Raw genomic sequence first — 18134 nt, 5'->3', positions numbered from 1 at the left:
AGTGTGAGCCGCTGCACCTGGCCATGTGCGTATCTTTTAAATATATGTAAGTTATTTATTTCTAGATAGCCACCTGCTTCTTAGAATATGCTTAATGTATTTGCACATCATTTTAAGCCTACCAGTAGTGTTTGTGAGTATGTATTGTGCACATATGTACACAAATATATATTTCATGTGGAATATATAGTTCGTATATGCATATTACATCATGAATTTGTTTATAATAGCTGTTCCATGTCTTATGCATGAAATCTCCAAGTAAAGGGCATCTAAATTCAGTACAATTAGAAGTAGAATAAACTGTTGCAAATAAGATCTTTGAAAATGTCCTCTGATAGACTTCTGTGGCTGCTTCTCAGGGGAATATACCCAGGATGTGATGGTCAGGACATAAAGTATACACATACAAATTTTCCCTAAGTACTAAGAAAATAATCTCCAAAGGAGTCTGCATCCTTGAAAACATGAACATGCCCATATCCTCACATTGTCACTAATGTTTGGTGTAACCCAAATTTCTAAAGTTAATAAACAAATATAAAGTGTTATTTTGTGTCACTTATTAGGTCACTAATATTTCTGAGTTGCTGTTCACATATTTCTAACCCATTAAAGTTTCCTCTACTTTGAATTACCTCTTCATATTGTGTTCAGAGTCTGCATTTCCCAAGTTTTTTCTAGGTAATATAAGAGTACCTTAAAAAGGAATTATTACTGTTGTAGAAGGAGTATTATGTGTGTCAAAGGATCCTAGTTTCTTTTTAATATTTATTGAATATTAAATAATAAATATTTAAAATTTATTGAATCCCATTTTCCCTTAGAACGCCACACAGTCAGCTGAGAACATTATCATTTACGTAAACACTACGTTTCTTAGCCTCCCTTGGAGGTCATTGCGACCATGGAACTAAATTTGGGAAAGTGAGATGAAGGCACGATTATCTGCCTGTGACTTCCAGGGTCTTTCCTTACAGGAGGGTATCTTTTGTCCTTTCTACTCCTCTTTCATTACTACAGCTTGGATGCACTTATATTTCCTGAAGCTCCAGCAGCTCTATGTGACTATTAGTAAATGAGACATGCCCTAAGTAAAGCTGGGGGAGTGTGGAGTCCCAGTGGCTCATGAGGCACAGCTGCCACACCAAACCCGGATGGCCAAGCCTCTGTCTAATTTTGTGTGAGCAAGAAGTATACTAACTTGTTTAGGTGACTGTTATTTGGGAGCTCTTCTGCCACCTTCAATTGAGCCTCTTTTTTTCACAAAATTATTGTTTATTCAATAAGAACACATTTATCTTGAAATACTTTTTTTTTAAAACTTTTAAATTCAGGGGTACATGTGCAGGATGTGCAGATTTGTTACATAGGTAAACATGTGTCATAGGAGTTTTTTGTACATATTATTTCATCACCCAGGTATTAAACCTAGTATCCATTAGTTATTTTTCCTGATGCTCTCCCTCCTCACCCTCCATCCTCTGGTAGGCCCCAGTGTGCATTGTTCCTTTCTTTGCGTCCATATGTTCTCATCATTTAGCTCCCACTTATAAGTAAGAACATTTGGTATAATATTTGGATTTCTGTTCCTGCATTAGTTTGCTAAGGATAATGGCCTCCAGCTCCATCCATGTCCCTGCAAAGGTCGTGATCTTATTCTTCCTTTTTATAACTGCATAGTATTTCGTGGTGTATATATACCACATTTTCTTTATCCAGTCTATCACTGATGGGCGTTTAGATTGATTCCACATCTGTGCTATTGTGAATAGTGCTGCAATGGACGTATGCATGCATGTGTCTTTATAATAGAATGATTTACATTCCTTTGGTTATATACCCAGTAATAAGATTGCTTGGGTGAATGTTATTTATTTCTCTAGGTCTTTGAGGAATCATCACACTGTTTTCCACAATGGTTGAACTAATTTATATTCCCATCAACAGTATAAAAGTGCTCCTTTTTCTCCATAACCTTGCCAGCACCTGTTATTTTTGGACTTTTTAATAATCGCCATTCTGACTGGTGTGAGATAGTATCTCACTGTGGTTTTTAATTTGCATTTCTCTACTGATCAGTGATGTTGAGCTTTTTTTCATATGATTGTTGGCTGCATGTATGTCTTCTTTTGAAAAGTGTCTTTTCATGTCCTTTGCCCACTTTTTAGTGGGGTTGTTTTGAATTTGTTTAAATTTCTTTTTTATTTTATTCTATTTTTTCTTTTCTTTTCTTTTTTTTTTTTTTTGAGACGGAGTCTCACTCTTTTGCCCAGGCTGGAGTGCTGTGGTGTAATCTCGGCTCACAGCAACCTCCACCTCCTGGGTTCAAGCAATTCTTCTGCCTCAGCCTCCCGAGTAGCTGGGATTACAGGCATGCGCCACCACGCCCAGCTAATGTTTATATTTTGACTAGAGATGTGGTTTCATCATGTTGGCCAGGCTGGTCTTGAACTTCTGACCTCAGGTGATCTTCCTGCCTTGGCCTCCCACAGTGCTGTGATTACAGGTGTGAGCCACCATGCCCAGCCAAGTTTCTTACAGATGCTAGATATTAGACCTTTGTTAGATGCATAGTTTGCAAAACTTTTCTCTCATTCTTTAGGTTGTCTGTTTACTCTGCTGTTAGTTTCTTTTGCTGTGCAGAAGCTCTTTAGTTTAATTAGATCCCATTTGTCAATTTTGGCTTTCGTTGCAATTGCTTTTGGCATCTTTGTCATGAAATCTTTGCCCATGTCTATGTTCCGAATGGTATTGCCTAGGCTTTCTTCTAGGATTTTTATAGTTTTGGGTTTTACATTTAAGTCTTTAATTCATCTTGAGCTGATTTTTTTATTAGGTGTGAGGCTGGAGTCCAGTTTCAATTTGCACATATGGCTAGCCAGCTTTCCCAGCACCATTTATTAGAGAATCCTTTCTCCATTGCTTGTTTTTGTCAGGTTTGTCAAATATCAGATTGCTGTAGGGGTGTAGTCTTATTTCTGGGTTCTCTATTCTGTTCCATTGGTCTATGTGTCTTTTCTTGCACCAGTGCCATGCTGCTTTGGTTACTGTAGACCTGTAGTATAGTTTGAAGTTGAAGAGCATGATGCCTCCAGATTTTTCTTTTTGCTGAGAATTGCCTTGGCTCTTCAGGCTCTCTTTGGGTTCCACATGAATTTTAAAATATTTTTTTTTCTATTTCTGTGAAGAACTTCCATGGTAGTTTAATGGGAATAGCATTGGATCAATAAATTACTTTGGGCAGTATGGCCATTTTCATAATATTGATTCTCCCTATACATGAGCATGGAATGTTTTTCCATTTGTATCCTCTCTGATTTCTTTGAGCAGTGGTTTGTTGTTCTCTTTGTAAAGGTCCTTCACTTCCCTTGTTACCTGAATTACCAGGTACCTTATTCTTGTAGCAATTGTGAGTGGGGGCTCACTCATGATCTGGCTCTCAGCTCGGTTGTTGTTGGTGTATAGAAATGCTATAACAATTTTTGCACATTAATTTTGTAACTTGAGACTTTGCTGAAGTTGCTTATCAGCTTAAGAAGCTTTGGGGGCTGGGCGCGTGGCTCATGCCTGTGATCCCAGCACTTTTGGAGGCCGAGGTGGGAGGTGTGTGCAGTGGTGAAGGGAACGGCTCCTTCCTCATAATGGACCCTCCGCCCCCAGCCTGTGCAGTGCGGGGGCTGCTGGCAGGCAGAGTGCCGCCCCAGGGGCCCTGGGAGCTGCAGGGCATATTGCTGCTGAGCCAGAATGAGCTGTACCGCCAGATCCTGCTGCTGATGCACCTGCTGCCGCAAGACCTGCTGCTGCTAAAGGTCAGGCCTCCCCTACGGCCCACTTGGTCCTAGGCCTTCCCCTCTTGGTGGTAGGAATGGCCCATCCCTGCCCATGCTCTACCTCTGAAACCTCCTGGGTGGTAGGTCTGGCCTTGCCCGGCCTTTGGCTAGGCCCCTGCCCATGTGCCTGGCTCTCCTGAGGCCACATGGGTGCCTTTTTCTCCCAGCCCTGCCAGTCTTCCTACTGCTACTGTCAGGAGGTGCTGGACCGGCTCATCCAGTGCGGGTTCCTGGTTGCTGAGGAGGTAGGCAGGGCAGTTGGAGACAAGATCCTTGCCTGGAGCCTGGCCTCCTCCAGCCTCCCACCCTGAGTGCCAGCTGCCCCAGGCTCCTCCTCTGCCCTGTGTGTGCTGTGGGAGTGGGCAGCCCCTGGCCTTGCAGCGGGGAAGACTAGCTCGCACCTCTGCTCCCTGTGCCTTGGGATATGGCCACCTATACCCCGGTTCTGTGTGTGTCTCTCTGGATAGCACTGGACATGTGTGCATCTGAGGTTCTCTGCACACCTCCTGCTCCCCACATTTCTTGGCCACAGGGCTACTGCCCTTGAGGGTGGGAATTCACTTCCTCTCACTCTGCAAGTTGGCCCAGCAGGTGCTGGGGCATGGCTCTGGCCATCCTCTTGGGTCTCTAGGTCTGCTTTTACTGGTTTCACCTGCATGTACCTGGTCTGGGGGTATAGGGTTGATCCCTGGCCAGCTTGTCAGAGAACAATGGCTCCACGGCCCCTAGACCCCAGGCTTCCGGCCAGCCTGTGACACAGGGCAACGGCGATTGAGCAGAAAGCTGCTGTGGAAACCGAGTGGGGATTTTACTGATAGTGACAGTGATGACTTCGAAGAGACTGAGGGCCAGTACTCCAGGGTGTGTTTCAAAAAGCTGCCCCTGGAGGGAGGTGGTAGGGAGGCGGTGGGGAGCTGCACTCACCCTGGCCTGTCCCCTCCAGCTCAGCCAACAGTCACACTGCCCAGATTTCTTTCTTTTCCTCTGCTGCCTGCCCAGCCCGCTGCTCAAGGCCTTTGCACAGGCTGCCACCTTCCTCCACCAGGGCCAGCTGCCCAATACTGGTGAGGCCCTTGTTCCCTTGCAGTCCTCGAGGCAGGCTGTGTCTGTGCTGGGTGCCAGGTCTAGGTCTTCTCTCTTCTGCAGAGTCGGGCTACACAGACCAGCTGTTCCAGTTCCTGCAGGCCACCGCCCAGGAAGAAGGGATCTTTGGTGAGTCTCAACCAGTCAGCCCAGGCTCCTGCAGGCAGTGGTGTTTGCTGGTGGCTGCTGCCCCCTGCCAGACAGTGACAACCCAAGTCTAGGAAGGTGGGCTGCAGAGTACAGACAGTCTTCTGTCCAGTCTGAGCTCTATCCCTCCCGGGGCTTCTTTAAACAAGAGGAGAGAAGCCTGTGCCCAGTGGCTCCCTGTCCTCCCTACCTAGAGCCTTCACTTCTCTCTTCTTTCCAGAGTGTGCGGACCCAAAGCTTGCCATCAGTGCTATCTGGACCTTCAGAGACCTAGGGGTGAGAGGAGCCAGTATCACCATCTTCTGTCCCCCTGCTCCCACCCCAATAGAGTGGCTCAGGGAAACCCAGCTGTGTCCCCATCACTCCACAGGGCTGGCCTGATGGTGCCTCATTAAGACCCTGGGATTTACTTGGTGTCTTCCAGCAACAGATGTGGTGATGGGTTGGAGAAGGTGGGATGGTTTCCTGCCTCTTGGTCTCCCAAATCACTGGCTCATCTTTCTAGGTGGGGCTGCTTTGCGGCAGCATTTGCATGCAAACACTGAGGTCTAAGGGGCCAGAGGTCTCAAGGCAGGTTTCTGGGGGACAGGCCTGGCCCCTGGGCCTTGCGGACATAGTCCCTGTGGTGAGCGCACTCATGGCTCATCTTCCATGGCCCAGGTTCTGCAGCAGACGCCGAGCCCTGCAGGCCCCAGGCTCCACCTGTCCCCTACTTTTGCCAGCCAGGACAATCAGGAAAAACTAGAACAGTTCATCCGGCAGTTCATTTGTAGCTAGAACTGTGAGGAGGAGCCTGTGCTGAGACTTCTCAGCCCCAGAACACAGCTGTGTCCTAGAGCCAGAAGATGGAGAGGAGGCTGCAAACCCTTAGCTGCTCTATAAATATAATCATTGAGGCTTGATTGTCCCTTGCCATCTCTTGCTTTTTCCCTTCTTTGATGTGATAAACAAGGGGACGAGACGAATTGTCTTTTCCCCAGCCCAGCAGCATCTTTTTGGCATATGTGTGTGTATTTGCTCTTTTCTTCCCCAGTCCCACAAAATGCCCCAACTTGTCCCATGAAACAAAGCCCAAAAGAAGACAAACAGCAGAAGCCAAGCTGCTGCTTTGACCCGACGAATTTATTGAAGAGAGCTCTGTCCTTCTCCCTTCTACCAAGAAGAGGCGGCTTGCAGGGCTGGCACCTGTCCACACCTGTCACTGGGCCTTTCCCTGGGCTAGGCTGAGTGGGAGCAGATGCCCTCATCCTATGTCGGGCCTGTGCAGGAGCCATCACACCACCTTGTTGATGATGACACCTAGTTCTTCAATCTCACACTGGACTTCATCCCCCTTCTGCAACAGAGCAGGCCATGACAGTGTCAGCCCTTCTGTCAGACACACATACACAAGCCTGTACTTCTCAAGTCTGAGCCAAGCCTGCCAGGCCTTTGGGGCCCTTGCTGTCTTTGCTTTTCACTAACCTACCTTGAGAAAGACAGGAGGTTTCCTGAATACACCGACACCTGGGGGGGTCCCAGTCAGGATGACATCCCCTGGGTAAAAGGTAACAAACCTGGAGCAAAGCAAAAGGACCCGGTGAGACCAGGGGCTGGCTGAGTGGCCACAGCCAAAGGTGGAGGGCTCAGGTCAGCCTCCACATGTGTGGCAGGTGGAGCGGGGCTGGCAGGACAGCCCCTGTCACTCACTGGGAGACCCAGGCTATCAGGTCGTCTGTCTTGAATACCATCTGGTTGGTGTTGCTGCTCTGGACCACTTCCCCATTCACTCGGCAGCAGATCTTTAAGTTGTGTGGATCTGAAATGCAAAGATGGTACCTTGGAGTTATCCCTTTTCCCCCTCAAACCCCCCAGTGTTTTACAAACACAACTGTAGGGGTGCTTCGTGACTTGGCAGGTGAAAGGGCTTTAAAGTGCCCACATTGACTCAGTGCACTATGTTAGAACTTTCTGTATAGACATTGGCCTTCTCAGGCCTCCCCGCATCCCCACCAAGAGCACCAGGCAGTAGTCACTTGGATGAGTTGAGAGGATGTTCCAGACTCTGAAGGAGAAGAGAAAAATGGCTAGGGTTTTTGCCTCAAAAAAGGGCATCTGTCTACAGCATAGGAAGATACCTGTAGATACAAAAATGACTCCTGGGCAGGGCCAAGCGTGGTGGCTCACACCTGTAATCATAGCACTTTGGGAGGGCAAAACAGGTGAGAACTGATTAAGCTCAGGAGTTCAAAACCAGCCTGGGTAACATAGTGAGTGCTTGTCTTGATGCAAAATAATAAAAACATTAGTCAGGCGTGGTGGTGCGTGCCTGTAGTCCCAGCTACTCAGGAGGCTGAGGCGGGAGAACCGCTTGAACCCAGGAGGTTGAGGCTTCAGTGAGCTGGGACTGGGCCACTGCACTCCAGCCTGGGTGACACAGTAAGACCATGCCAAAAAAAAAAAAAAAAAAAAAAGACAGCATTTATAAAGCAGTGAGGCAGTGGTTCTAGCCGGGACAGAGAAGCCTCATGTATCAGCCGCTGGCAGGGGATGGATTACTGTAAGAACATCCTGGCTAACCAGCACTTTTAACTGTTGGTGTTGGTCTTAGTGTTCTACCACCCTTAAGTAGAGCAGCTGAAACACAATTTAACTTTGCCGAGGACTCTGCATGGGTGCTGTGAGGCACTGGGGTCTTTGGTATCCTGGCATGGCTGGCCCATGTGGACACCCCCCACCTCCACCACAGTTGTGGGTGGCTGTGTGTTAAGAGGCTGCGCTCTGCCCTCTGGCACACTGCCTCCAACCTGGCGCTGTCCCCTCACTGTGTGTGGTCAATGCTGTTGTTTCCACAGTGGCTGGGTGAGTCACACTGGCTTTCATCTGTAGTGTGGAAAATGCCTGGGCCTTGCGATAGCTATGCTCCATGATCCTCAACTTAGATTATTTCAGATGGTGGCAGCCGCAGGAAGCCCGATCCACCCATCAGCTCAGTGTTCTTTGTAATTTACTTCACGCATGCAGTTTCGCATCCTCTGCAGTTGTGTTCCCTCTAGGGGGCTTGGGAAGGAAGCCCATGGGAGAACTCGTGGCTGAGGATAAAAGACTTTCCTTGTATGGAGTCAGCAGTGAAAGGGCAGCCAGGGAGGGCAGGTGCCACATGTACCTGAACCCATGCTCCTCCCTGGAGGGCTGTTCATCTGTACAATGGTAGGTACAAGGGGGCAGGGACCAGGGACCTACCTGCTACACTGTCCTTGGTCACCAAGGCAGGGCCCAGAGGGCAGAAGGTGTCGAAGGTTTTTCCCAGCAGCCACTGTTTCCCATTGCGTCTTGTTAGCCAGTCACGAGCACTCACATCATGAGCCACAGTGAAGCCGGCCACGTGGGCCATGGCATCTGTGGCCTATGGGGGCAGGGGATTTGGCCATACAGGAGGTTAGATCATGGGTGACACCAACACCTGTGACAAGGGATCTCAAAGCTGTTATCCCATGTTAGTAGCCAGAGCCAGCCAAAGGTGGGTGAAGGGAAAGGCAGTGTCAGGGAGCAAGGAGGCTGACTGCTTCCTAGTGTCAGGGACAGCTGGCACCGTGTGTTGGTGAGTGAGGTCAGAATTAGGAGAGGCAGGAGCTGGGGCCTCTGCTGCATTCTGGCCTGGGAGCCCACCCTTTCCACCTCACCTTGATGTGCTTGCCTTTCTTTCCAATGACCACGGCCAGCTCCACTTCCCAATCTACCTCCTGTAGGGTGGGAGAGGAATAGTGAGCCGCAGTGGCTTCGGGGCCCATTATCTATGCTCAGAGGCTGTACGCCATGGATCTCTGTCAGTATGGCTTGGCTGCCATCCCACGTTTGCCATCACCCTGAACCAGAGCCCAGTGAATGACAAGGGAGGTGTGACTTGTAGACCCATACATTTTGGGCAGTGGCAGACAGCATCATGGGATGCAGGCACAGGTCCCCCACACCACTGACTGCAGAAGAGCAACACGTGTCCAGGGCACTGAGTTTAAGAGTCACTCTGGATACTTTTAACAAAGGATAAATACGAAGTAATATCCCCTAGCAATATGTAACCTTACTGTGTGTCAGGCACTGTTCTAAGTGTTTTAATCTATTAACTCACTTTAGTAAGAGAAAGATTGACATCCCACAAAGGACTTGAGTAAGCAATTCACAAAAAGGTAATGGACATGGCCACAAAACATGAAAAAATGCTCAGCCTCTCCCATAATCCATAAAATACACTATAAAATAGATATAATTTGGCCTTTAAAATTGGTGGCTCTTTCTAATAATAACCAGAGTTGTTATAAGTACACCTGACATCCGGATGTTGGTCTCTAATACCACTCCCCAGTAAGGAGCACCGGGTTCCTTGGTCCAAGACAGACAGTACATGATGAGCCTGGAACGTCTTGGCCAGAAAGCAAATATATGCTAAAAGCTTGGGGATAGAACAAACTTGAAGGTCCCTCATTGGCCAAATTGAGGTCACCTGAAGAATGTAAATGATGGATTACAACCAATTGAATAAAAACAAAAAGGAATTCACAGTGATATTGAAGACACAGGAATAAAGAGGGAGGCAGCTTTTTTTCTTTTTTTTTTGAGACAGAGTCTCGCTCTGTTGCCCAGGCTGGAGTGCAGTGGTGCAATCTCAGCTCACTGCAAGCTCCGCCTCCTGGGTTCACACCATTCTCTCGCCTCAGCCTCCAGAGTAGCTGGGACTACAGGCACCTGCCAACACGCCTGGCTAATTTTTTGTATTTTTAGTAGAGATGGGGTTTCACCGTGTTAGCCAGGATGGTCTTGATCTCCTGACCTCGTGATCTGCCCGCTTCAGCCTCCCAAAGTGCTGGGATTTCAGGTGTGAGCCAATGTGCCTGGCCAGGCTTTTTTCATAGAAGAATACCAGCTAACAAAAACTGCATGATTTAGAAAAATCATTGTTCTTGGCCAGGTGCGGTGGCTCATGCCCGTAATCCCAGCACTTTGGGAGGCTGAGGCAGGTGGATCACCTGAGGTGAGGAGTTCAAGACCAGCCTGGCCAACATGGTGAAACCCTGTCTCTACTAGAAATACAAAAAATTAGCCGGGTGTGGTGGTGCATCCGTGTAATCCCAGCTACTAGGGAGGCTGAAGCAGGAAAATTGCTTGAACCTGGGAGGCAGTGGTTGCAGTGAGCTAAGATGGTGCCACTACATTCCAGCCTGGGTGATAGAGTGAGACTCCACCACAAAAAAAAAGAAAAGAAAATAAAAGTCATTGTTCTTTATCCCTCAGTGCAATAATGGGTTCAGTAAGGATGACTACAGGATCCTTGGATGAGAGTCTACGGGGCAGTAAGATGGTTATGTGATCTCAAACTACCACATAGATTGCTTGTTAATTACAAAAATGGAAATGCATCTTCACAATGGAGGGACTTAGTGAACATCAGCTAAACCAAGTGGTCAAATTCTGGGACCACTGACATGAGCCTCCCAGTCAGATGCAATGGGAAATGTATAACATCTTTGTAGATCTCTTGATAAAAATGCTTACCCTGACACTAATCATGAAGAAACAACCAGACAAACCCAGGATGTGAAACATGCTATGAGACAACTGGATTCTTCAAGGAAAGGGCAGGGGGGATTGTTTGAGGTCAGGAGTTGGCAAACTATGGCCAGCTTACCGTCTGCTATAATCAACTTTGATTGGAAACCCATCATTAATTTCTGTATCGTCCCTGGTGGTTTTCACACTATAACAGCAGAGTTGAATTGTTGCAAAACAGACCATATGGCACTCAAAGCGTAATATTTACTAATTGGCCCTTGATATGGTTTAGCTCTGTGTCCCCAACCAAATCTCAACTTGTAGCACCCATAATTCTAACGTGCTATGGGAGGGACCCGGTGGGAGATGACTGAATCATGGGGGCAGGTCTTTCCTGTGCTGTTCTCATGATAGTGAATGGGTCTCACGAGATCTGATAGTTTTAAAAATGGGAGTTTCTCTGCACAAGCTCTTTTCTGCCTGCTGCTATCCACCTAAGATGTGACTTGCTCCTCCTTGCCTTCTGTGCCTTCTGCCATGATTGTGAGGCTTCTCTAGCCATGTGGAACTGTAAGTCCAATTAAACCTCTTTCTTTTGTAAATTGCCCAGTCTCGGATATGTCTTTATTAGCAGCATGAAAACAGACTAATACAGCCCTTTAAAACAGTCTGTGGAACCCTGTTCTAGGTTAAAACTACTAAAGAGATATAACTGAATACAGTGTGTGGCCTTGGTTGATCACAGAGCAACAAAGTAACCAAATTAGAAGTCATCTTTGGGGCAATTGGATTTCATATTAAATATCATTCAAGTTAATTTTCTTGGTCGTGATAATGGTATGGTCATGCAAGCCGTTGTCCTTATAAAATGTCTATTTCAGTTTTATGACAATATTTGCAATGTGTCACCCCAACCCCTGCCAAAAAAAAAAAATGTGTGTTTGCCATGTGAAGGGCAGGGAGAGGGCAAGGGAGAGAAAGCAAATACAGCAAATGTCTACAGTGAAACCAAGTGAAAAGTGTATGAGTGTTCACTGTATTATTTCAGCTTTTCTATAATTCCCAAGACATTTCTAAAATAAAAATTTGCGAGGAAAAGTAACCAGTGTTAGTAAGGGTATATACACTAACGATGGATGTGTAAGTTGCTCTTACAATTTGCTTAAAGGACAATTGGGAGATTTTCTCAAGGGTTTTGAAATACTGCCTATAGTTTGATAATATTCAAATCCTAACAGTTTATTCAAAGGAAATAATAAGGCCGGGTGTGGTGACTCAACACCTGTAATCCCAGCACTTTGGGAGGCTCAGGCAGGCAGATCACAAAGCCAAGAGATTGAGACCATCCTGGCCAACATGGTAAAACCCTATCTCTACTAAAAATACAAATATTAGGTGGGCGTGGTGGCACGCGCCTGTAGTCCCAGCTACTCGGGAGGCTGAGGCAGGAGAATCACTTGAACCCAGGAGGCGGAGGTTGCAGTGAACCAAGATTGTACCACTGTACTCCAGCCTGGCAACAAAGAAAGACTGTCTCAAAAAAAAAAAAAAAAAAAAAAAGGAAATAATAATATATTAATGGACATGCAAAGTCTTTTCTACATAAGGATGTTCACTGCGACATTTATTTATAGAAACCAAAAACTGGAAACAAGTATCCAGTAGTAATGTACTCAGGAATATAAACTACCCTGTACATCACAAAACTCCATGGTAACCTAAATATGTCAGGGAGAATATTTAATGGCATGAAAAAATGCTCCTGATGGAGTCTTAAGTAAAAGGTAAGTATATGTACAGTATAAACATATACAGGAGTGGAGAAACACTGGGAAGGTAGACAGAAAAACATTAATATTCCGAGCCATGGGCAGTGGGATTATGGGTGACGTAATTTTTTAATGTTTATCTCTATTTTATCTACAGTGAAGGTGTATTGCTTTTGTAACCAGGAAAACACATACATTAACTTTTTTTTTCCAAGGCCAGTGTTACTACCGTGTGTATAATCCTGTAGAGTTTCTGTTGAATGCACTATTGAGCGAGAGGTGGCTCCAGTAGGCTCACTACTGAGCTCAGAACGCCCTTGTGATGGGCCCAGTGACTAGGGAGGGCAGTGGGGAGACACTGACCTGGCTCTGTGGTGGGAGGACCACCTCATCATAGGGCCCCACGATGGAGCTGGCAAACTTGCTGAAGATGATGGGCTCCTTGGGCACGGGCACGTTCTGTTCTTTGCAGTGGTCCACATAATTCATGCCCACACACACCACCTTATCTGGCCGTGTGACTGGAGCCAGGAAGGTTACCTCCGACCGTGGTAGGACTGGCAACTGGGCAGCCAAGGCTCTGTAGAGACCAGAGCAGGTGAGAGGGTCTGGCTGGGAACAGGTGGGCAATCCTGGGCAGGCTGGGCAGATCCTGCAGCAGCTAAAGGTTTTGCTTTTTGAAATCTATTTCCTAGCTCTATCAACCATCAGAGTCACTGTGAAAATCACTGACTATTGTCCTTTGCTATCAGAGCAGGGCTTTTATTTATCCAGTGTTGATTTCCTCTCCCCCTTAGGTAACTCATGTCCATGTAAAAGATACAAACTGGAATACATGGAAAGGTCTCCCTTTCCCCTTCCGGTTACCCCGTTCCCCCGGCTCTTCGCAGCTACTCTATGGATATTCTTCTCCCACCCTTTTGTATGCAAATGACAGCATACTATTTACATCTTTTAAAAAAACAACTGATTTTGGAGATCTCTGCTTAACAATATGTAACAATACATAGAGAGTGTCCTCTTTATTTCTTGTGGCTGCATATTACTGCTCTATAGAGATATACCCAAGTCCCTAATGAGGGGCATGGAGATTTCCAGTCTTTGCAGAATATGGCAATATGGGAACATACTGTTAATACTGTGAGCTGTGAAACATTTGTATTTTTTTCCATTTTAATAGATGAAAATGACATCTTAAAGTATTTTTAATTTATTGTTCATCAGCTCCTTAGACCAGATTCTATAGGGGTCCAGGCTTCAGGGACACTCTCACCTAATCTAGTCCAAACCCAGGAGCCAACTGTCTTATAGAAAACCTCCTTGCAGTCCTCTCTCCTTGTAGGAGCTGGGAGTCTATATCAGTCCCCCAGCTGCATAAGATGCCTTTTAGGACCCCCGGGCCCAGACCCATCAGTCAGTCCAGGACTTCATTCCCAGAGGAGGCAGCGTGATGAAGTATAGAGTCCTGATTCCAGCACCACATGTATGGCCTTGAAATTGTTAATCACCTCCCCTAGCTCTCAGTTTTCTCCTCTGAAAACTGAAGATGTTATTATATAAGATTTCTAAGGATCTTTTAAGAGAATGGGAGAAAAGGAAAGGTGGGGTTACTCTGCTCCCTTGCAAAAGAGCTACCTGCTGGTGCTGTTTCCCAGAGCAGGGAGGGTGCAGGGGGACCAGGGCAGCTGCTTCAGGGCGATGCTGCCCACTTACTTACCTTCTTGCCACTGAGAGGGTGGCCTCTCCCTGCTCTAGGAACTGCGTCATCGTCTTCGGGAGTGTGGGGTCAAAGGCATTGAGGTTGATAACGCCTCCACCATTCCCTGTCTCCAGGCCCAAGTGAGGCCCCACCAGGTGGGGTGCCCGGAACTGCACTAGTCTCATGTCTCTGGAGGGTTGAAAGGGCCACTTCTGAGCCTGCAGCAGAGCTGTGAGTAATCTTCTTCTACCAGACACCAGCATCAGAGCCTGCAGAGAAAAACGCAGGATCCAGGAGATGGAGGATCTCAGAGCCATCATCAGCATCCCTGATATTCCTAGGGCTATAGCCCAAGGCCCTTTGCCCCATCAACCGTTCCCTGCATACCACACGGGAAGTGGTCCAGGCTTGTATTTTACCTGCTATACTTCATAAGGTGAAACTTTTCTAGAGGAGCAACTACTACATGCTATGCAGTAAGTCCCAGGGATTCCAGTGTTCCTTCAACCAGTGCTTTCTGAAAGTTCCCACTGTGCTTGGCTCTGCTGTAGGTATTGGGGAAACAATGTAGGTCAAACTCAGCCCTGCCATTCTCCCTGCACAGGTCACAGATGTTAACAAGTGACGTAAGATTCAGCTATCAGGACTAGTGCTGTGAAGATGGTCAGGGGCTCTACCCTTGTCTAGTTTCTGGAGGAAGTGATGTGAGCTGAGCTGGGCTAAATGAGCAGGACCAGGAATTAGCTGGGTGGCAGCCCAGCATGGGCAAGTGATGCTGGTGAAACTGGCTTCACAGTGGCCATAAGCAATTTTTTAAATGCTATTTTGGTCCTGTTTAAAATGGTTTCCACTGCTCACATGATCAAGCTAGAACCTCTACCAGGCTGTCCTTGTCTTCTAGGAGCAACATCCCCACCTGCCTCCCCAGATAATAATTATTTCATTTCTCCTGATAGAGAACAAGTTGCCTGAGGGAAGAGGCTGCAGACAAACAGCAAGGTCTGGGCCTGACAGCCATCACTTGGTCATCTCCTCCCTGGATCCAGGGCACATGTCTGTCTCTTTCACTGCCCAGCACTGTGCCTGGTGCACAGAAGGCTCTCAGTGACTTTCTGCTAAATGAACAAATAAGTGACAGAAGCAGGGGCTTGACATTTCACTACTTGGGAAAGCTTAATGTTTGTTAACTTCAGGAGACATGGCTGTGCCTTTCCTCCTCAAATCACCTAGAAAGTATCCACAAGGGCCAGACGCAGTGGCTCACACCTGAAATCCCTAGCACTTTGGGAGGTCGAGGTGGGTGGATCACTTGAGGTCAGGAGTTCAAGACCAGCCTGGCCAACATGGTGAAACCCTGTATCCCCTAAAAATGCAAAAAAATTAGCCAGGACTGGTGGCGGGCACCTGTAATCCCAGCTACTAGGGAAGCTGAGATACGAGAATCACTTGAACACAGGAGGCAGAGGTTGTAGTGAGCCAAGAACATGCCACATCACTCCAGCCCGGGCAACAGAGCAACTCCAAAAAAAAAAAAAAAGAAATTATCCACAGAGCTCAGGTCCTGTTTTGAGTCCAAGGCTCCACTTAAAGACAAACACTATTCTCTTGTTTTGTTCTGAATCCAAGTCTGGCCACTATTCCTTACCACATGGTGCCTTCCCTGAATGGTTCCTTTCAGGGAACCTTTCAGGGAACTGCCTCTTCCAACAAAGGCAGTTTGTATTGTACAGCCTTCTATGCCCAAAAATGTTGAGGCAGCTGAGCCCCAGACTCTTGGTCCTCACCTGGAGATTCAATCTGCCTTGTTCAGTGAAAGACTCATTAGACTTAGGTCACCACTGTTGTGGCCCGCCAGTTTGACTAGAAAACCGAGGGTTTTGACTTCTCTGCCCTGCTATCTTACACAAGCACCAACTGTGCCACTGTCAAAAGGCTGTTCGAGCCAAAGTGCACACACTCAGACACTCCACATGCTAACATAACAGTAACTGCTGCCACTGAATGCCAACTATTAAGTGCTCTACCTACAATGTCCGATTTCTTTTTTTTTTTTTTTTTGAGATGGAGTCTCGCTCTGTCGCCCAGGGTGGAGTGCAGTGGCACGATCTTGGCTCACTGCAAGCTCTGCTTCCCGGGTTCACGCCATTCTCCTGCCTCAGCCTCCCCAGCAGCTGAGACTACAGGCGCACGCCGCCACACCCGGCTAATTTTTGTATTTTTAGTAGAGACGGTGTTTCACTGAGTTAGCCAGGACGGTCTCGATCTCCTGACCTTGTGATCTGCCCGCCTCGGCCTCCCAAATTGTTGGTATTACAGGCGTGAGCCACCGCGCCAGGCCTGATTTAATTCTTGACGCTTGTGGAAGGTAGGTACTGTTAGCCTCATTTTACAGATGAAACAATTAAGGCTTAAAGCGGTTAAGGGATTTGCCCAAGGTTACACAGTCCTAAAGCTAGGAGGGGAAGGAGCTGGGATGTGAATCCAAGTCCAGGTGACATTGAAGTCCTTGGTTCAGAAGCTTGTAATGCAAGCAAGAAAATCTAGCTTCAGCCCCATCTTCCTACCAAGGCCATTTTAACCCAGAATGTTGTGGTGAGAAGTGGGGACCTTCCACAGGAAATCCTCCAGAGGCCGTAACTGCTAACAGCCATGCGCGGGGAAACTACAGGCGCCCTCTGGCTGTTGCCTCAGGGACGAGGCTGGTTACCAGCTCTCCAAGAGAACCCCAGGCCCCATTGACTGTTCCCTTCCCACATGACTCACACATGCAGGTTCATTCCAACCTTACAGCAATCCCCTCAGGTAGAGCGCCCTCACTTTACAGAAGAGGACACTGAGACTCAAAGGGATGACGTCAGGTGCCCAAGGTACTAGTCAGAAAGTGGCCCTGGGGCTTCTGCAACAACCACTGTCACACAGTCCGAGCTCAATCCAACTCTGCAAGAGTCCATAAGCAAAGGGGCGGCGACGTGAGGTGGAAACAGTAGCCTGAAACGTGGGTGTGCACGTCGGATCCCATCCCACCGTCCACTCGCCTGGAAACCCCCAGTTTCCCCATATACCCAGCTTCGTCCCCTGCGATTAGTGAGGGCTCACATGGGTCCGCCCCATCCGTGTGGTCGGAAATGGCCGAGGACCTGGTTCTAGTTCTGCCCTCCACGGGAGACCTGCGCCAGGGACACCCTTCTGGCCTAACCCAGCCAGGCCTGGTCTACGTGGCGGCGGCGGCAGCCGGTCCTCCTGCGCTGAGTTAGGGCTCGCGGGGCGGGAGGTCAAGGGCAGCGGGCGCCTGAGCACTGGCACCAGTGACCGCAGCCAGCCGGGGAACTACAGCAGCGGCGAAGCCACTGCCGCTCGGTGCGCACTCCAGCGAGAAGCGGGCGCGTCCGGTGACGTCACAGGCAACCACCCCTAGCAGGGCACCAATCCCGGAGGGGCGGGCCCAGTGCGGGGCGGGCGGCGCCGGGGGCTCTTCAGGCTCAGGGCATAGGCAGGCGCCGGCCGCGTTTTCTGGAGACGCTCGCTCTCGGAGGGACCCTGCAATTGCCGGAGACCGAGAGTGGGCGCTGCCTGAAAGTTTGTCCCTGGGCGCTTCGCTGGCCTCATCCGGTCTCGACCCTGTTCTGGGCCTGGCGCCTTTCCCATTGTTGGGGAAAGTGGTCTAGGAGACCAAGGCAGCGTGCTGGGTGGGAGAGAATGATTTGTGGCTTCTGATTCTGACATATGTCGTTGAGGAGGGGAGGGATGACTGCCCCTGTTTTACTTATGGAGAACCTGGGGCCAGAGCTGTTTTCCCAGGGTGACACAGGCGGTGAGTAGTGGAGCTGGCATTCCTGACCCCAAAGCTCAGCGTTTCCAAGCCACTCTCCGCAGCCAGGCCTTCACCTGCACTGCTGGGCGCAGGTGGGGAAGTGGGGAAATGGGGCTCCATCCCCTGCAGAGGGCAGGCGTGCAGGGAGCGGAGGCTGAACTCCACAGACAGCTGCTGCTCAGCTCTTCAGCTGCGGGCTTTGAAGAGTGTGAGGGGCTCTGGGCAAGAGGCCCCCACATTACTCAAGGACCAGATCATCAAGAGCT

At 48.3% G+C, this 18134-nt stretch overlaps 1 protein-coding gene across 3 annotated transcripts; it reads right to left on the bottom strand.

Annotated features, from left to right (window-relative positions):
• Positions 1-720: 720 nt before the first annotated feature.
• On the bottom strand, positions 721-17462 carry FAHD2B (fumarylacetoacetate hydrolase domain containing 2B). Of its 3 annotated transcripts, none has more exons than XM_055107639.2 (9): positions 17154-17462; positions 14076-14326; positions 12722-12938; positions 8726-8785; positions 8286-8448; positions 6753-6861; positions 6532-6619; positions 5254-5333; positions 721-5109 (listed from the first exon to the last, which is right to left on the bottom strand). In XM_055107639.2, the coding sequence occupies exons 1-9, from the start codon at positions 17166-17168 to the stop codon at positions 5061-5063; spliced, it is 1032 nt and encodes a 343-aa protein (XP_054963614.1). In that variant the 5' UTR covers positions 17169-17462; the 3' UTR covers positions 721-5060. The 3 variants fall into 3 exon arrangements, with proteins under 3 accessions (XP_054963614.1, XP_054963615.1, XP_034809609.1); XM_055107640.2 differs by having other exon boundaries at positions 724-5011; positions 17154-17461; XM_034953718.2 differs by lacking the exons at positions 721-5109; positions 5254-5333 and adding an exon at positions 6165-6399 and having other exon boundaries at positions 17154-17459.
• Between the last annotated feature and the right edge of the window lie 672 nt (positions 17463-18134).

This window comes from Pan paniscus, chromosome 12 (assembly GCF_029289425.2).
Source record: "Pan paniscus chromosome 12, NHGRI_mPanPan1-v2.0_pri, whole genome shotgun sequence".
In the NCBI taxonomy this organism is placed as follows: Eukaryota; Metazoa; Chordata; class Mammalia; order Primates; family Hominidae; genus Pan; species Pan paniscus.
The sequence above is the reverse complement of the archived record's forward strand: the minus strand, read 5'-3'. Positions and strand labels throughout refer to the sequence as shown.

Coding starts and splice junctions, on each gene's coding strand:
- FAHD2B (XM_055107639.2), bottom strand. Junction 8,786..12,721: donor TCCTCCCACCACAGAGCCAG/GTCAGTGTCTCC, acceptor CCCACCCTACAG/GAGGTAGATTGGGAAGTGGA. Junction 5,110..5,253: donor GAGAGAAGTGAAGGCTCTAG/GTAGGGAGGACA, acceptor ACTGTCTGGCAG/GGGGCAGCAGCCACCAGCAA.